Source organism: Leucoraja erinacea, chromosome 17 (assembly GCF_028641065.1).
Source record: "Leucoraja erinacea ecotype New England chromosome 17, Leri_hhj_1, whole genome shotgun sequence".
NCBI classification, from domain to species: Eukaryota; Metazoa; Chordata; class Chondrichthyes; order Rajiformes; family Rajidae; genus Leucoraja; species Leucoraja erinaceus.
Genome location: NC_073393.1, coordinates 9,191,543 through 9,208,984, shown reverse-complemented (window position 1 = coordinate 9,208,984; position 17,442 = coordinate 9,191,543). Strand labels below are relative to the sequence as shown.

Genomic DNA, 17,442 nt, shown 5'->3' with positions numbered 1-17,442 from the left:
CACTCCACGACTTGATGATCTGCTTCTCTGCTTAATGATTAAAACTAATTTAGAGAACACCATCAGCTTTTCTACACTCAAAAGGATTTTCCTCAATGGTACATTGGTCATTGCAATGTATATGGATTTGCTTTGCTAACAAGACCACACTAATGAATCACCATTCTGATAAAGGAAATCTGATACATAATCAGACCAATAGCCGATTTTTTGTAGACAATAGAGAATGCTTTACGTTCAGTAAACGGATATCAAAGGTTATGTTTTTGCTTTTTGCTCAAAACAGCTTGGGAACAACCTGTAATTATTTTCTTAAGAAGCACAGATATGCAAATTTTACACTTGGGAGATTTTTTGCATTCCAGATAAGCATAAACATAAGATCAACACAAAACGCTGGAGTAACTCAGCGGGACAGGCAGCATCTCTGGAGAGAAGGAATGGGTCATTTTGGGTCGAGATCATTCGGAGCACACCCACCAGCCTTGTTTGAAATACTTGTATTTCCCTCTCATCTCCTGGCAGCGAATTGACTCATATTCGGAGTCAGGTTGTGAAATTTCAGCCAATCAACCTATTTATTGGGATGCTAAATGTTCCTTTTCAAACCTGTTTAATTTGAAACTTCAAACCAATATTTTAAACATTTGCGTTACCAGTGGAGTTATATAGTTCTTAGAGTACTAGCAGTTAGCAGGGGGGAAATTATACCTGAGCACTGAATCATTTGAAGCTATGAACAAAGACATTTAGCCTACCATGAGAAATGATCAAGATGAAAATTTGAAAATTACAAAACCACATTAAATACTGAATAAAAACTGAAAATACACTATATTATGAAGCACGACCTGATGTTTATTGATGCAGCATTTTTTACTATGCAAGATGGACTGGCCTCTTTGGTGCACTTTTTCTTCTAAAAGAGAGGTACTCTTGCCCAAAACATACTCAAGCCAGTAAATTTGGCTAAAATAAGATGAAATTAAATTTCTACAATTAGAGTCTACATAAATTATTTTTTAAAATGGCTGTGTATCAGATGCACAATGATTCCCTAACTGAGGCTGGATGGTACAAAAATACAGCACAATAATGCCTTCACCATGTTTAAAAAACAAGGTGAAAATGTTGTATCTGCATCTCATTTTGCATTAATGCAGAAAATTTAGAGGACCAGATTTGAGGCTTCACAGAACAGCGTTGTCACCCATTCCCAAATTAAACAGGTTTGAAAAGAAACATTTACCATGCCAATTGATTGGCTGAAATTTCACAACCCGACTCAGAATGAGTCAATTCGCTGCCAGGAGATGAGAGGGAAATAAAAGTATTTCAAACGTGGCTGGTGGGTGTGCAGATCTTACAGACCTCAAGGCACATGCTCTTGGAAATAGGGTAAATTCCCAGACATTTGCACATATGCTGCATTTGTTTGCATAAATGTCTTCAATGCAAATGGGTTAACAATTGGATTGGAATGTCAGATTTTTTTAAACAATTGCAATACACTCAAGAACAGCAATCGGAAGCAATGTTCATATTCATCATTTCAACAGGAGCACAGATTGCCAAGATTTATAGAGCTGGGGAAGAGGCACTAGTTCGATCTTAACTAACCGTTTGCGGGTTTAGATAAGGTTGGAGGCATTGGTATCTGGGAGTGTCCAAATGGAGGTTAGACTCTCTCAAAATACTGCTATAACTTAGGATACTGTCCCTCCTTAAATATTTCCCCACAGTGGGACACTTCTGTGTTACGATCTCTCTGCTTGCTACTGCACAACAAGCCTAAAAAGTCAAACAAAATTGCGAGAACCTTTTTGGATTTTAGTCTGCAAACTGAAGTCATAGTGGATTAGCCTCCACAAAGGATAAGATTCCATTTCAAAATCTTGTATACAAATAGTCACTCATACTTACAAAGTTATTATATACCATGAAGTATACCATGCACGGAATTTGTATTTACACCTATCTTTACTTGAAAATTGTCATTTTTCTGTGCATAAAAGCTAAATATTACTGGAGTACCATACAACAGCGAAGCCTTGAAACAAAATATTGCTTTGTTTTAAATACAAAAATTAAGCCTCTTCCCCATTGAGTAAACTATAACAAGATAAAGCATTTGAGCAACTACAAGTGAAAAGCTTGGAAATTCAATTACAATGAGCTTAGCAGTGTCTTTGAATCTGACAGGTTTCTGTCATGAGAAGGTGGTTTTAAAATTATGAGATCTAAAATGTTAACTTGAACTCAAGGCACTTTGAGGAAGCTATCTGAGATAGAGAGAGCTTGATCAATATGTGGACAAAATCAACGTCCATCTCAGTGGAAACTATAACCACAAACTGTCGCACATTGTATAGAACTTTTACTGCCACTTTTTCCATGCCAAAACACGTTTATCAATTGGTTTTACAAGTGCAAGTTTGAAATAAATACTTAAATATGTATCACTGTGAAGTCCATAAGTGGCAATGCATACTAAATCTCTCTATTAACAATGAAGATGCAATTATCTGGTAAACCTGATAGCAATGTACTAACATTAGGCAAGCTACACAAGTCTCAATTCTAAACCAAAGTTTACTGAAAATTCTTAGAGAGGAATTCTGCTTTGCTTTGGACTAACATCACATCAAGCCGAGTTAAGTTTAGTGTCCCATACACAAGTACAATGAGGTACAGGTACAATGAAAATGATGGCATTGGAGATGTGTTTAGCCACACAGTCATGTCCATAAAGAGAGCAGAGCAAGGGGCAAAGCACTTGGCCTGAGGTGCACCCATGTTGATGGGCAGTGAGATGTTGTTACTAATCCACACTGATTGAAGTCTGCTGATGAGGAAGTCAAAGACCTAGTTGTAAAGGGACGTTCAGAGAGCCAGGTATTGGAGCTTAGTGATGGGTTGCATGGAGTGTATGGCGTCAAAGCCTGGCCTAAAAATGGCCATCTGCCTCTTTAAATCCCTATTGGCACACTGTAAACTTACCTAACTTCAGTTTAAATGTTGATGAAAAAGAGATTCACATCTACCCGTTTTCCTTAACATTTACATTAGGAAGCTAATGCGAGGCCGCAAACACATTTTAGAGGCAACTTCATCCTGTGCATGACTGTTGCAGTTCTTGCCGATCTTGAGCAAGGAAATGGAAGGAAGGCTGTACTTCGTTAGATCCATAAGCCTCCAGCATTTGTAGTCTCCTTTGTCTTATTCTACCTGGTTATTACCTCGTGCACGGCCAATCTTGCAGCACAAAGGCGATACAAAGTTCTAGACTTCTGTGCAACAATGATTCTGAATAGCCCACAGGCTTTATTACGTAGATTGCTGTATCCACATTAAAAAGTTACCTGACCCTTTCAAGCATTGAAGGACAGAAAAATACAATATTGTTTAAAGTTTCCACTTTAAAAAAAACCTCATAACTATTTACTTCCAAAAAGGAATTAAACTCCTTTCTGTTTAGCATTGGAGAAACATAATTGGAGAAATCATTAATAAACTTGCCTTACATTGTAATATATAAGCACAAACCATTTACATAGTAAAATTGACAATTTAAGTTCCAAAACATGGCAAGGACAACTCATTCTGTTAAAACTAATGGCAGAGGAGTGTAAATTGCAGCAAAGTGCAATTCGTAAGAAATCTTGTTGACATTCGCATTAAACGCATCAATATGGTGCATTATAAAACAAACATAGCTTAGTACATAATATGAAATTGTTTCCTGTTGACCCATCTTGTTTTGGCGTGACATGAACCACAAGGTATTATTTGAAGTTTAAACACCCACCCCCGCCAAATAAAAACTGCTTGCTCAAGTGATTTCTAAACCACATCTCGTTCCTAGGTTTTAAACAGATAAACATTCATAGTGACGAAGGTATAAAATTAAACACTTTTCCATGTAACTAAACTTCTAACCAGCATATTACAGAAAACTATTTAGATAGTGTATCTTCCATTTGCACATTATGACAAAGCTCTTTACAAAATATCCTCAGAAGTATTTTTTGTATTTTATCAATATAAAACCTCTCTCAACATGTAAAGTTGAAGACAACTTAAAAAGAACTGAGGAGGCTTGAAAATTAAATAAAAAATGTTTAATAAAAATCATGGTTCATGTTTAGATAGGAAACAGTCTCACCACATGACAGAGGACTGACGTTGTCATCACATGACAAAACACATTGGTAGCTCTTCTGAAAATGTCAAACTTTACAAGTGAAATGGCCCTTAATTTATTATCTTTTTCAGCTCATACTCCATAATTGAGGTACAGAATATTAATAATTTTCAAATGTTGACGTCGAAATTTCACACAATTCTCAATAAAGCCATTGTCCATTGACACACACACACTAGAGAGATTAATCTGAACAAAATAATACACAATTCTTTGTTAGGATTACTGCCACTACAGTACTATGTTGGAAGTCTTCATGATACCTACTTGTCCCCATAAAGAAAGCTCACAAAAACAACAAAGGCTTTGCCCATTAATGACAATGGAACAAACTAAAACCACATTGTCATAAATCTGACTTAGCTGAAAAGTTCCGCATTTGACCTGCAACGCCTAGATCCAGAATGGAAGATAAAACAGGACATTCTGGCTAAACCTACAAAAGTTGAACAAAAAGTTTTAAAGTGAACGTGACATAGATTTAAGTAGGCAAAATAAAGTACAATGGTAAAAGGGGCATCGAAACGACTGAAAAAAAATTACATAACTAGACTCAATGTTCCTTGCGAACTAACCCAGTCGGGTTGGACTAAATTGCACAGCTGCCAACAATATGCGAGCTAAAATAAGGAAAATAAAATATGCCATTTTTTAATAATTGTTTGGCATTGTTTTTGTGACTCCAAGGTGTAATCATAACTATCAAACAAAAGCAGAGCAGAAGTTATTATTACAGTTGGCCCATGAACGATTCACCCATTTGTAATGAAAATTCACTTCAATAGTTAGACATTTAACTGAACGGTCTTTTACAAAAGTAAATGCACAAAAATATATTTTAAGATCTAAATTAAGGGGAACAACATTACCATTATGTTAAGAAGACCACCATTAAAAAAAACAACTATTTTTGAATTGCTTGTTAAAAATAATGACCAAATTTATTTCATTTTGGTTGTTTTTATTTTGGTATAATTTATATGTTAGATAGTTCATTTTGAACAAAACCTATGTTGGTGGATCTATATATAATTTAATCACACACAACCTGGTAAAATCTGGAGATTATAATATATATAAAAATAAATATCACTCCTTTTAAATTCATACGCATTGAGAAATAATTTGATTAGTCCCAGCTTCAAGAGGGCTTACAACTCAAAGAACTGCACCAAAGATTGTTAAATTTAAGTTTGTGCACGCACATGAACTAATAAAATGGTATAATCAAATATAAAACTAAAATCAAGCTTGACTTGGAATTCCAAAGCCAACAGTAATAAATCATTATTACAACAGAGGAATTTTAAAAGGTACTAAATTAGTTCCAATGGCAACCCAAATAAGGGTGGAAAGGGGTGGATAAAACAAATTCATCAAAATAAATGGAATGATTAGTTTTTAATTAAACCCAAGGAATTACTAGAATAGCTGGTACACAAAAAAGTTGGCGAAACTCAGCGGGTGCAGCAGCATCTATGGAGCGAAGGAAATAGGCAACGTTTCGGGCCGAAACCCTTCTTCAGACTGATTGGGGGCGGGGACAAGAAAGGAAAAAGGAGGAGGAGCCCGAAGGCTGGGGGATGGGAGGAGACAGCAGGGGGACTGAGGAAGGGGAGGAGACAGCAAGGACTAACAAAATTGGGAGAATTCGATGTCCTTGCTGTCTCCTCCCCTTCCTCAGCCCCCCTGCTGTCTCCTCCCATCCCCCAGCCTTCGGGCTCCTCCTCCTTTTTCCTTTCTTGTCCCCGCCCCCGATCAGTCTGAAGAAGGGTTTCGGCCCGAAACGTTGCCTATTTCCTTCGCTCCATAGATGCTGCTGCACCCGCTGAGTTTCTCCAGTTTTTTTGTGTACCTTCGATTCTCCAGCATCTGCAGTTCCTTCTTAAATACTAGAATAGCTGACTAGGTTGCTATATTCTAGTATTCTTTTTAATATGCCAGATTTAAATTTTCCTAACAATATATTAAATTTAGTTTAATGAAGCAGCATGCAAATTCACGTGGTTTTAATGTATGAAATATTAATTGTGCACGTCACCTTAAGTGAAAGCAAAATGGGTATGATTATTAATTACTCATGAGATACAGTTCACAGAAAACGCCGTATCAACAAATCTAATCAAATATTCCAGGCAATTATAACTGAGAATTCAAATACTTTTTAAATGGTAAACTATGCAACTAAGGGCACCATCATAGGAATGTTTGAGGAAGACTAAAATACTAATATTGGATCACAACTTCTGATAAGTTTCAACTGCATTTTCGAACAGATAAACCCATAACTGGATTATTCCTAAACACAGGCTCCAGCTTGGCATTTCTCCGAGCACTGATCTAACACTGGAGTACATGAGTTGCACCAGTGGATTTGCAAGGAGTTCATCAGATAAGTGCAAACCTCTGCAAATGTCCTAAGCATTTGGAATATAATTTAGACAGGGAGGTATTTGGGCTCAGATAATTTATTTGCAGGAGAATGAATATTCCAAACACTGTTCATTTATATTCCATATATGAAAACACGTAATTTCTCCTGAAACTGAAGCAAGTTCATGATAGACAAAAACTCTACAGTAAAAACTCATCTACAGGATGGTCATGAATTCTTAGGCAAGGATGCCTGTCAGAATACACATTAAGCATTTCACTGTTGAGGTCTTTAATAAATCTTCTGATTGAAGAGTTTCCCGTGTATTTGTATGAGAAGGTGCTGACTTCAACAAGATGTCTTTCAGGGAACATTGTAAACATTCTTGGGTGGTCAGCTTTTCAGATTTCTCATTGTGTATAACTATACTAGACTGCATTTAATCGTGTTTCTGGTAGATCAGATGCTAGACAGCTGTCAGAAATGCAAGATAAAATCTTCAGCATGAGTGCATTATCCTCAGCGTCAGTGTGCATTATTCAGAACTTTCAGCATTTCCTTTTGCTGAAAAGGACATCAAGCTAAACTGAAAAACACACTCAAATGCAAATTTAAAACTAGAGGGGGTAATTTTCAACCTCTCACTTCTGAGATTCCCACCTGCTTTAACAGTACATCAAGAAGAGTACGGTGACGTGCCTCAATGACTATCGACCAGTGGCACGAACGTCTGTGATGATGAAGTGCTTTGAGAGGTTGGTTATGGTGCACATCAACTCCAACCTTGTCATGAACCTCGACCCACTGCAGTACGCTTACCGCACAACAGGTCAACAGTAGATACAATCTACTGGCTCTCCACTTCGCATTGCACCACTTGGACAATACGAGCACTTACGTCAGGCTGTTGTTTATAGACTACAGCTCGGCGTTTAATACCATCATCCCTTCCTAGCTGGTTACCAAGCTCACGGAACTGGGTCTGCGCATCCCTCTGCAATTGGATCCTTGACTTCCTCATCCACAGGCCACAGTCCGTTTGAATTGGTGGAAACACTTCATTCTCAGTAACAATTAGTACGGGAGCACCTCAATGCTGCGAGCTCAGCCCCCTCCTTCATTCGCTCTATGCCCATGACTATGTAGCCGGACACAGTGTGAACTTCATCATCCAGTTTGCCGACGACACCACTGTTGTTGGACGAATTTCAGATGGGGACGAGTAGGAGTATAGAAGTGAGATCGACTGACTGACCAAATGGTGCCAGCACAACAACGGGCCTCTCAACATCAGCAAGACCAAGGAACTGATTGTGGACTTTGGTAGGGGAAGGATGAGGACCCACAATCCTGTTCACATTAATGGGATGATGGTGGAGAGGGTCAAAAACTTCAAATTCCTGGGTGTGCATATTTCCGAAGTTCTTTCCTGGACCCAGCACACAGATGCAATTATAAAAAAGGCACATCAGCGACTCTACTTCCTGAGAAGATTAGGGAGATTCGGCATGTCGAAGAGGATTCTCCTAAACTTCTACAGGTGCACGGGACGGGAGAGAGCATTCTGACTGGTTGCATCGTGGCCTGGTTCGGCAACTTGAACGTCCAGAAGCGGAAAAGACGACAAAAAGTTGTGACCACTGCCCATTTCATCACTGGCTTTGACCTCCCCCACCGTCGAAGGGATCTATCGTAGTCGGTGCCTCAAAAAGGCAGCCAAAATCATCAAGGACCCACACCATCCTGGCCACACACTCATTTCACCATTGCCATCAGGAAGAAGGTACAGGAGCCTGAAAACTGTAACATCCATGTTCAGGAACAGCTTCTTCCCTACAGCCATCGGGCTATTAAAAACAACAATGAATAAGCTCTGAGCTCTGAACTGCAAAATACTATATTATTATTGCACTATATTTGATATTTATTGAACTTTTTTTTCCCTTCCCCATTATGTACTATGTTTACATATTCACATATTCTGTTTTGCTGCAGCAAGTAATAATCTCATTGTCCCATCCGGGACATATGACAATAAAACACTCTTGAAGTAACTGAGAAAGTCAACATGTGAAAACTTTGCACAGTAAGTAGTATTTAATAAGGTACTGTTGCCAACTCTGAAAATGATACATGGGCTCAAAGGACAGTGAATAGAATCAATATGCAAAAATCACAATGTACAGAATCACAGGTAGACAATGCCACATTTTAGATAAATGGTCCAAATTAATAAGTGGGAATCTAGCAGTTCCAAGAATCTGCCAAAGTATTGCCATAGTCTTACTTACAAAGAAAAATTCAAAGGGCTTCTTTCCGAATAGTTATATTTCTCAGATGGAACGTTTTCCTCCTGCCGGCTATGAGAACGAGCATTGTTTGCATTTGGAACAGGACTACAAATTTATTTATTTTTTAGAAAAAGTGTCAGTCAGTAAAATATTGACACCCATGTAATCTCTATATCAAACTCTGTTATGTTGGCAGTAAACTTAATGCCATTCAGTAATAATCACAGATTAATTATACATGCAATGTGGCATCTAAATCATAACAATGGTTCTGCAAGCTTTGAGAAATGACCTCAAGCTACAATAGCCACCACCAGCTCCCCACACACCTTCAACCCTCCCTTTTCATACCACCAACTTCAAACCCACTGAGATCATTAGTGTCAGCTTCCGACAATCGTACCTGCCTCCAAAACAGAATCCAATTCTCACTCGCAGAAAGGTCTCCCAGCACTGAAATTAATTCTGAATTATTACTATGGAATGTCACTGTATACTCAATGCAAGAGGATTAACTGAATATCACCCAAGGTTTAGAATCTGGTGAAATTGTTTAACTGGCCAAAGCTTCAGATGAATGTGCATCACAGAACTAATAAAACTATGCTGTAAAAGGCTGGCAGTGAAAAATGTGTGCATTGGAGATGGTCAAGCAGATGTCTCAACCCTAGAATACCCTTATATTTTAAAATGTGGCAAAATTCTCCAAGGTATTTAGTTATTGTTATTATTAGTAATCCGAGTATGTACTTGTTGGACAAGAAGCATAATCAAAAAGAACAAGTATCTTAAATTAAAATGTATTTCTGTCATGTTTGCAAGCGTGGGTATTCAATAAGATCATGCATGACATAAGAACTGCAATGGCAAATGTGGCAAGCAGATTTTTACAGCTACTTCCATTTTGGAATAAAATTTCAGAAGTTGGCAGGGAATTGCTATTTTTCTCTTTCCTTCCATCAGATAGAAACATTTTAAAGAAATCAACTTCATGAAACTGAAAATGAATCAAAATGTTAATTATTGTTGAGAGTGAAATTTCACTTCAAATCATTCATCTGACTTCAAGTAGTACCTCTTAGGAAAAACTGATTGCGTCCATGGATGATTCAACATTTTGGAATAGAAGTCATATTCTAAACCACTCAGCTAATGGAGATACTAATTTCTGAAACCCACAAGAAACACTGTATTTTTGCCAGCAAGTAAAAGTATTTTTCTGCAAGCCAGCCAAGATCTATGTGTGATTTTATGCAATTATTTTGCGTGGTATCCAGCATTACATCACATGCTACCAGGACAAGATATACTTTCCAATATACTTTTCCCCTAGGAAAACTGTGTTCCTATTTACTTTGAGTCCATAATGTACTCTGCATTTTGCTTAAGTACCATGATGGTTTATCCCATTCCATAAATAACTTTACACTCAATAAATGGTACTTACTGGAAAAGTATATGTGGCCTAGAAGGAATTGGGGTCACGTATAGCTCAGATTCCCTAGCTAAAATAGGCAAATGTCCCAAACTTCATCTTAAAGTGAAATCAGTAAGAACATTTCATTCAAAGTAGGTTTTAAAATAGAAAACTATTTGATATAATTTTAGTACAGCTAAAGCAAATACTTCAGCAAAAAAATGTACACAATGACAGAACCGAGCTTTGCCAATGAATTTTGCACCATTTAGCTCAGCATTTTAAGTTGTAATTAATTATTTTATGAGACTTCCATAAAAAATGTTAAATGCATAGATTTATTTGTAACCACTGGTGTAGATGATTACATTACATCATTATATTGTTAAGACAATGTTAATTTTAACCTTTACAGTAAATTTAAGCTGCTGTTTGGAAATTATGCCAACCAAAATATAACTATTATGCTTTACATTTTCTTTTTAAAATAAATGTAAAAAATAATCTATCAGTGTTGCAAGTTGCAATACTGAAAGCACTGGGGTAGAGTGGAAGCATTTTTATTACAGTTTATATACAATACCATTATTTGTTTTGCAATAGTGATTGCAGAAACATAAACACAGATTAAAACTCAGTATAAAGTGCGGACCACTAGTACTGGTGCTGTAACATGTTTCATTCAAAATGCAACTATAGTGTGAACTATAGTGTGAACAAAATTCTAGATGTCAAATTGGCAAAGCTTACTTTCAAAAGTCACAGGACGATATTTTGACATTACTGGTACCTATACTGCAATCTAAGCTTAATACTTCAGCTTGCATCCTTCCTTAGCCTTGCAGAGCTGAAGATACATTAAGCAAGGAATGACTCCCCCATCCAACCTCCATAATCAGCATTATTAAATTTTTACGTGTTAATGTAAGTTGCGTACAGGTGTTAAGATTCTTCAAATTACATCCTCTTGAGGAGGTACAGCTTTAAGAAATGCCATTTGCAGCCACCTATGATTTGATGTCTGTTGATTCATTCAATACATTGAAGTCAACGATGAAGGCATCGCTATCATGGGAATGAGCTGATGGTATAAAGTTCTGTATTGCCCACATTCTATTTAGCAGAAACAGGTTAATTGCTCATCATTTTGTTTATGAGCTTCCATTGTTTAATTTTACCTATTCCCACTGAAAGTCCAGTGAATCCTGAAAACAATTTGGACCTTAGAATCAATTAGTCAGATTAACGGTCAGTCTCAAGGAAGTTTAACATACATTGCCTGTAGCTTGTCATCTAAAGGCCCAGTTTTAACAGCTGTGGGTACAGAGAGATTCCCTGTAGCTGCACCAGATTATCCAGTGAAGTATATTTAGATTTGTCTGTGGCTGAGTGAAACCTGTAAGTGGTACAGTGTCAACTTTCACCATAGCAGCAGCCTTCACCTATAATTAGCTCAGATTATTCTCATAGTGGAGCAACAGCTGCAATCTTTTTGTGCTAGCTGGATCAAGAAACATTTGGTAGACATGGGAACTTCATGATGATACAAGAGTGTGCAAATAGAATCATTTCAAATAACGTAATTTTTGAGTAATGCTATAGAATATTAAGCATGGTTTAATATGTTTTTGCCTCTCTCCGAATAGACTTCATTTCACATTTACAACCAGTGTTTCATCAAAATATGCACTGTGAGTTGGCAGTGAGTGGTGCTGCCTCATTGTTCCTGCAAGCCAGTTTCAATCCTGGCGCTGAATTTGTCTGCTCTCTTGATGACTGAATGAGCTTCTGGGTGGTCTAATTTCCTGTCACATCCCAAAGATATGCCAGTGGATTATTTGGCTACTCCTCAATGTAGGTAAATGGCAAAAGCACCATAGTGGAGTTAAAGAGAATGAATTGCAGGGAACCAACAGCCTCATGTTGTTTGCACTATGACACATTACACCAACAGAAATATAGCAACTTGTATTGAATATCTAATTATTTAAAATGGCACAAATATATAACCATGAAACAATTTAAGCTATTGGTGCAACTGTGTAGATGTTAGGGCAGCATATTGGCGCAGCAGTAGAGTTGCTGCCTTGTGGAGCCAGAGACTGAGGTTCGATCCAGACTACATTTGCATGTCTGTACAGAGTTTGTACATTTTCCCTGTGACCGCGTGGGTTTTCTCAGGATGCTCTGGTTTCATCCCACACTACAAATACGAAGATTTGTAGGTTAATTGGATTATGTAAACAGTCCCTAATGTGCAGGATAGAACTAGTAAACAGGTTGGTCAGAGTGGACTCGGTGGACCTGTTTCTCCATACTAAGGTTTAACTGATTTGATTTAAAAAGTGAATATATAAAGTAAATAGCCAGAAGAACCAGAAGAATGAAAAGTTCTGGGGAGTGGATGTGTATATCTGCATTACTAAAGAGTGCAATAGGAATAGTACAGGGAAAGCTATACGAGAATTACTGTAATCAGAATGGGAAGACCGGTTCCAAATAATGTAGGCCCCATTGAGCTAGGCAAGAAATGAAAGAAAGTGGTGGATGTCGGTGACATCATTCAATATAAACTTGCAAGAGCATCGAGGAAGTGATAGCACATCACAGCTGGATGACATTTATTAACTTTTCTTAAAATTGTGTGCGCTTAGCATAGGCAAAGACTACATAATAACACCAGTATTACTGTGAAATGTATTTTGTCCTTGTCATTATTTTGAGGCTTCCTTCTGAGAAAGTAATACAAGGTTTTGATTTAGGTTATTGAAACCTTTAAAATTTAAATGTAATTCACAAATTAGAAACATAGAAAATAGGTGCAGGAGGAGGCCATTCAGCCCTTCGAGCCATCACCGCCATTCATTGTGATCATGGCTGATCGTCCCCAATCAATAACCCGTGCCTGCCTTCTCCACATATCCCTTGATTCCACTAACCCCTAGAGCTCTATCTAACTCTCTCTTAAATCCACCAAGTGACTTGGCCTCCATTGCCCTCTGTGGCAGGGAATTCCACAAATTCACAACTCTCTGGGTGAAAACGTTTTTTTCTCACCTCAGTCTTAAATGGCTTCCCCTGTATTCTAAGACTGTGGCCCCTGGTTCTGGACTCGCCCAACTTTGAGAACATTTTTCCTGCATCTAGCTTGTCCAGTCCTTTTATAATTTTATATGTTTCCATAAGATCCCCCCCTCATCCTTCGAAACTCCAGTGAATACAAGCCTAGTCTTTTCAATCTTTCCTCATATGACAGTCAAGCCATCCCAGGGATCGATCTCGTGAACCTACGCTGCACTGCCTCAATCACAAGGATGTGCTTCCTCAAATTAGGAGACCAAAACTGGACACAATACTCCAGATGTGGTCTCACCACAATTCAAAGTGATAACATTTTAGTGCAATTTTGCAAATTAAGTGATTAATATTTTGTTTCATTTATATTGCACACAGTATAATGATGTAGATTAGTTGGTTAAATGAGTGTTGATGGTGAATGTTTTTGTAGATAACACTGAATAGTTCATCATCAATGTACCAACCACCTTTCAAGTCCTGGCAAGCTTGTACATTATTCACTCTTTGCGGCAAAATTAGAAAAGTATTCTTTGCACCCCATTTATCTTTATAGTGCATTAAGGAAAAATACACCAATTGTTAAATATTTTTGAAATTGTAAAAATTACACATAATTGACAGGCTCAAAATCATATTATAGCACAATTCCACAGATGTAAATTGCATCAAACTAAACATCTTTGAATATCTTGCTTCATGAATTATCGTGGTAAACAGCAAGTGAACTTCTAAAATTGAGTAGAGACAAGCTGCATGCTAACAGATGTCACTTTCCTCCTTTGCCTGCAGGGACCCAAATGTTTGCACTTCCCACCTACATTCAATCCTTCTCCATTAACATGATGAGAGCACTACATAATGTGAATGGAGATGCCCTCAACTATATTGCCACAAGTATCGTGGTCCATCTATCAACATGTGCAGGGGAGATGTGTCTGTAACGAGTAGACGATGAATGTGGAAATGCCAAAATATTTCATTTTGCACAAAAGATGATTTTCAAAGCATCATCTTCATCAAAAGATCACAATTGGTATGTTGAATTCCTTATTCTCAACTGCAGTGCCCTTTATGCCACACGATAACACACTATAGCAGCCCATTTTGGTGCTCAATATTCAACTGTATAAACACAGATTTGCAAAGGTATGTAAAGCTCAATAATAAATTAAATTTGAATTCAGCAGCCCAAAGATGAGCCATCATATTTACTTAAGCTTTTGAAGACTGGCATCTTAAATATATTTGTAAATGACACTTTCACACGTTAAGGCATCACATTTCACTGCATTCACAAATTCTAGTTTTGCAGTATGAATAATTGGTCTCTACTAATTTATTAGCACCAAGATTTATCTTTTCAAAAAAGGATTTCTCCATTTTCACTATCTCTTTTGCTCTCTCTTCAAAAGGCTGATTCCTTGCTTTGGCTCCACATGTGCAATGGCATTCTTGTATCCACGAAGTGCATCAATGTGAGATCATATTACTCTGCAACCATACATCTGTATTTTCTGTAGGGACCCCTGAATGATAACATGTGAAAACACCAAGCACATTCCCTTATTATTACCCAGTGCCAGATTAACAAAATGAGCCAAGACTATAGATCAAATCTAAAACCTTAAAGTCGGGTTAGTTTATTTGGTGGCTTAAGTGAATGATTTACACACAATGGAGAAATCATGTTCATGAATATAAATAAATAGCACAAAATTAGTTTTAGACTGAATAAATCAAATTCCAATTCTGAACCATGATATTCTGGAATTATTAAAATGGGTTTGACCTGTCATATGTTGTTAATTCTGCGTAAACTAAATAAGGGCAATTTGATTGAATGATCTCTAATGCTGTAACTCCTATTTCTATTCAAAAATCCAGGATGCACAAGTTGGCTTGAATCATGGATGATTATGTGGTAAGTCCAGACCTCTTTGCTCCTATACTCAACTCCTCTTGTTATAAAGGCCAACATGCCATTCGCTTTCTTCACTGCCTGCTTACTTTCAGTTACTGCATGCTAGACTTTCAAGTCTAGAGATTTATCAGCAAGTAAGCAAGATAATGGTGGGAATTCTGCAATGAAGGGTTCAGCCCACTGTCTGAAATCACAGGGTCTCCCAGCCCATGCGTAGTCATGGATATAATCAAATATTAACTGCACACAAAAAGCTTAACACCTCCTGACTCGGTCAGATAGAATTTGTAAAGAAAGGAAATGTGGTTGTTTATCATAAAAACACTCAGCATTTAACTGATCCAAGGTCCGACAAAAGGGATTTATGTCATTTTGACTACAGTAAATAAATTGAAAGACAACTCAACAACTACTTCAAAAGTGCTTCCTTCCTCTGCGATTTCCAACAAGGAAGAGAGCCGCCACTTTTGGGAACAAATTAATCAAAATTTAGTCTTTCAAATTATGTACCTGCAAAGCTGAATATATATTGTTGTTCCTTATTTAATCCGTATTTAAGAGATTGGAGGCTACAAACAAGTTAACCTGACATCAGTGGCAGGGAAAATGCTGGAGTGCGTTAAGGAAATAATGACACAAGGAACTGTAGATGCTGGTTTACCAAAAAGATACCTAACGTGCAGGTGTAACAGCCAATCAGGCAGCATCTTGAGGGCATGGATAGGTGACATTTGGATCTGAATATTATTTTTAAGAAATGCATTACAGGCACAATTTACATTGTGCAAGAGGTTAGTAGTAATAAGATGAAAATTTACCAGGATGAGTACATATGTATGTTTTCTTAGTTAATAAGGCTCTTTTAAACAAAACAAATTCTTGTATAAAATAGGTTAGATTGCTTACCATCATCAAGTGTTATATCCTGCAGTCCAATGGTCTGGAAAGGTAGCTCATTGTCCTCTGGCTCTTGTTTAATGTTCAGCGAAGCTCTCTCTGGTGTTGAAAATGGGGAAGGATTACACACATTATGATGCGTCAGTGGAGGGGGCCCTGATAGATTGTGTAGCTGTGGTGAAGATTGTCCAGAGTGTGGCGAATGTCCCAAAGGATGAGTTGCTGTTGGGGATGGCGATGAGGCTGGGCCTGGGTTTGGAGAACAGTACATTTGTTGCATTTGTTGACATCCCAGGTTCATTTGAAGTGGACCAACTACATCAGGCTGATAAGATATTCTCTCATATCCCTGGCTAGAAACAGAATTCATGGGAAGACCTGGTTGTCCATTATACATCATGTTAGATTGCATAGGCTGGTAAGAAGGCCCAAGAGGTGGAGCTGGTTTTGGGAAAGACTGGTGCCCCAAGGGAGCCATGATAGGGCATTCAGTACCCGGGCTAATGCTTCTTGATGGCAGATGCGGCAAACATGGTACTGATGGAGAAATCATCGATACATATGTTTGCTGCAGTGGAGGTCCAAGGTTCCTCTGTGAAGCAGATGTCAAATTTTCATGGTGTCCAGTATCCGCTGAAGGCAGCTGAGATCCAACTTGATGTAGACCAGACATGTTAGCTGTATGTGCAATAGGCAATGGAAGAGTAGGAATCGTGGGCATTTCCAGCTCATCGTTATGTTCCCGCTTGATTAAAACTGCGAAGATGATAAAAAATAATTTAAGGTTATGGATAGACACATGTGAATGCACCAAATCATACTGAATTGACACTATTTCTCCTTTAATATGGGACTAAAGCTTAACAGGCACTTTACCAAATAGAGGCTGTGGACATCAAGACTTACACAGTGTAAAGTACATAGTTTAAACTGACATTTTAATGCTCCTCTTAATGACAATGACATTGTCAAAGGATACAAAGATCCTGTGCATTATTGAAAGACTACCAAGAACTTATCCCCTGAAACAACATCATAAAAACAACACAATCGTTCAATTCAGTTTTATTTCCAAGTTGAAAGGTGAAAGATGGAATAAAGTTTTCTTGAGCACTGGTGGATGGCTTGATCATGTATGAACATACATTTCTTTAAAAATGAGAGATAACCAACAGAAGTCAAATTATTTCCTCTGGAATGTACAACCATATCACTGTGATTCAAATAAAACCAGGAACCAATTTGCCTAATCTCTGGCTT

General features: G+C 37.7%; 1 protein-coding gene across 2 annotated transcripts in view; it reads right to left on the bottom strand.

Annotated features, from left to right (window-relative positions):
- nfatc3a (nuclear factor of activated T cells 3a) overlaps nucleotides 1–17,442 on the bottom strand; it is a 118,265-nt gene that overhangs the window by 15,108 nt on the left and 85,715 nt on the right. For both annotated transcript variants that reach the window (XM_055648456.1, XM_055648457.1), the window contains exon 9: nucleotides 16,192–16,938. In XM_055648456.1, the coding sequence (XP_055504431.1) occupies nucleotides 16,192–16,938 (747 nt within the window). The remainder of the gene's footprint in view (nucleotides 1–16,191; nucleotides 16,939–17,442) is intronic.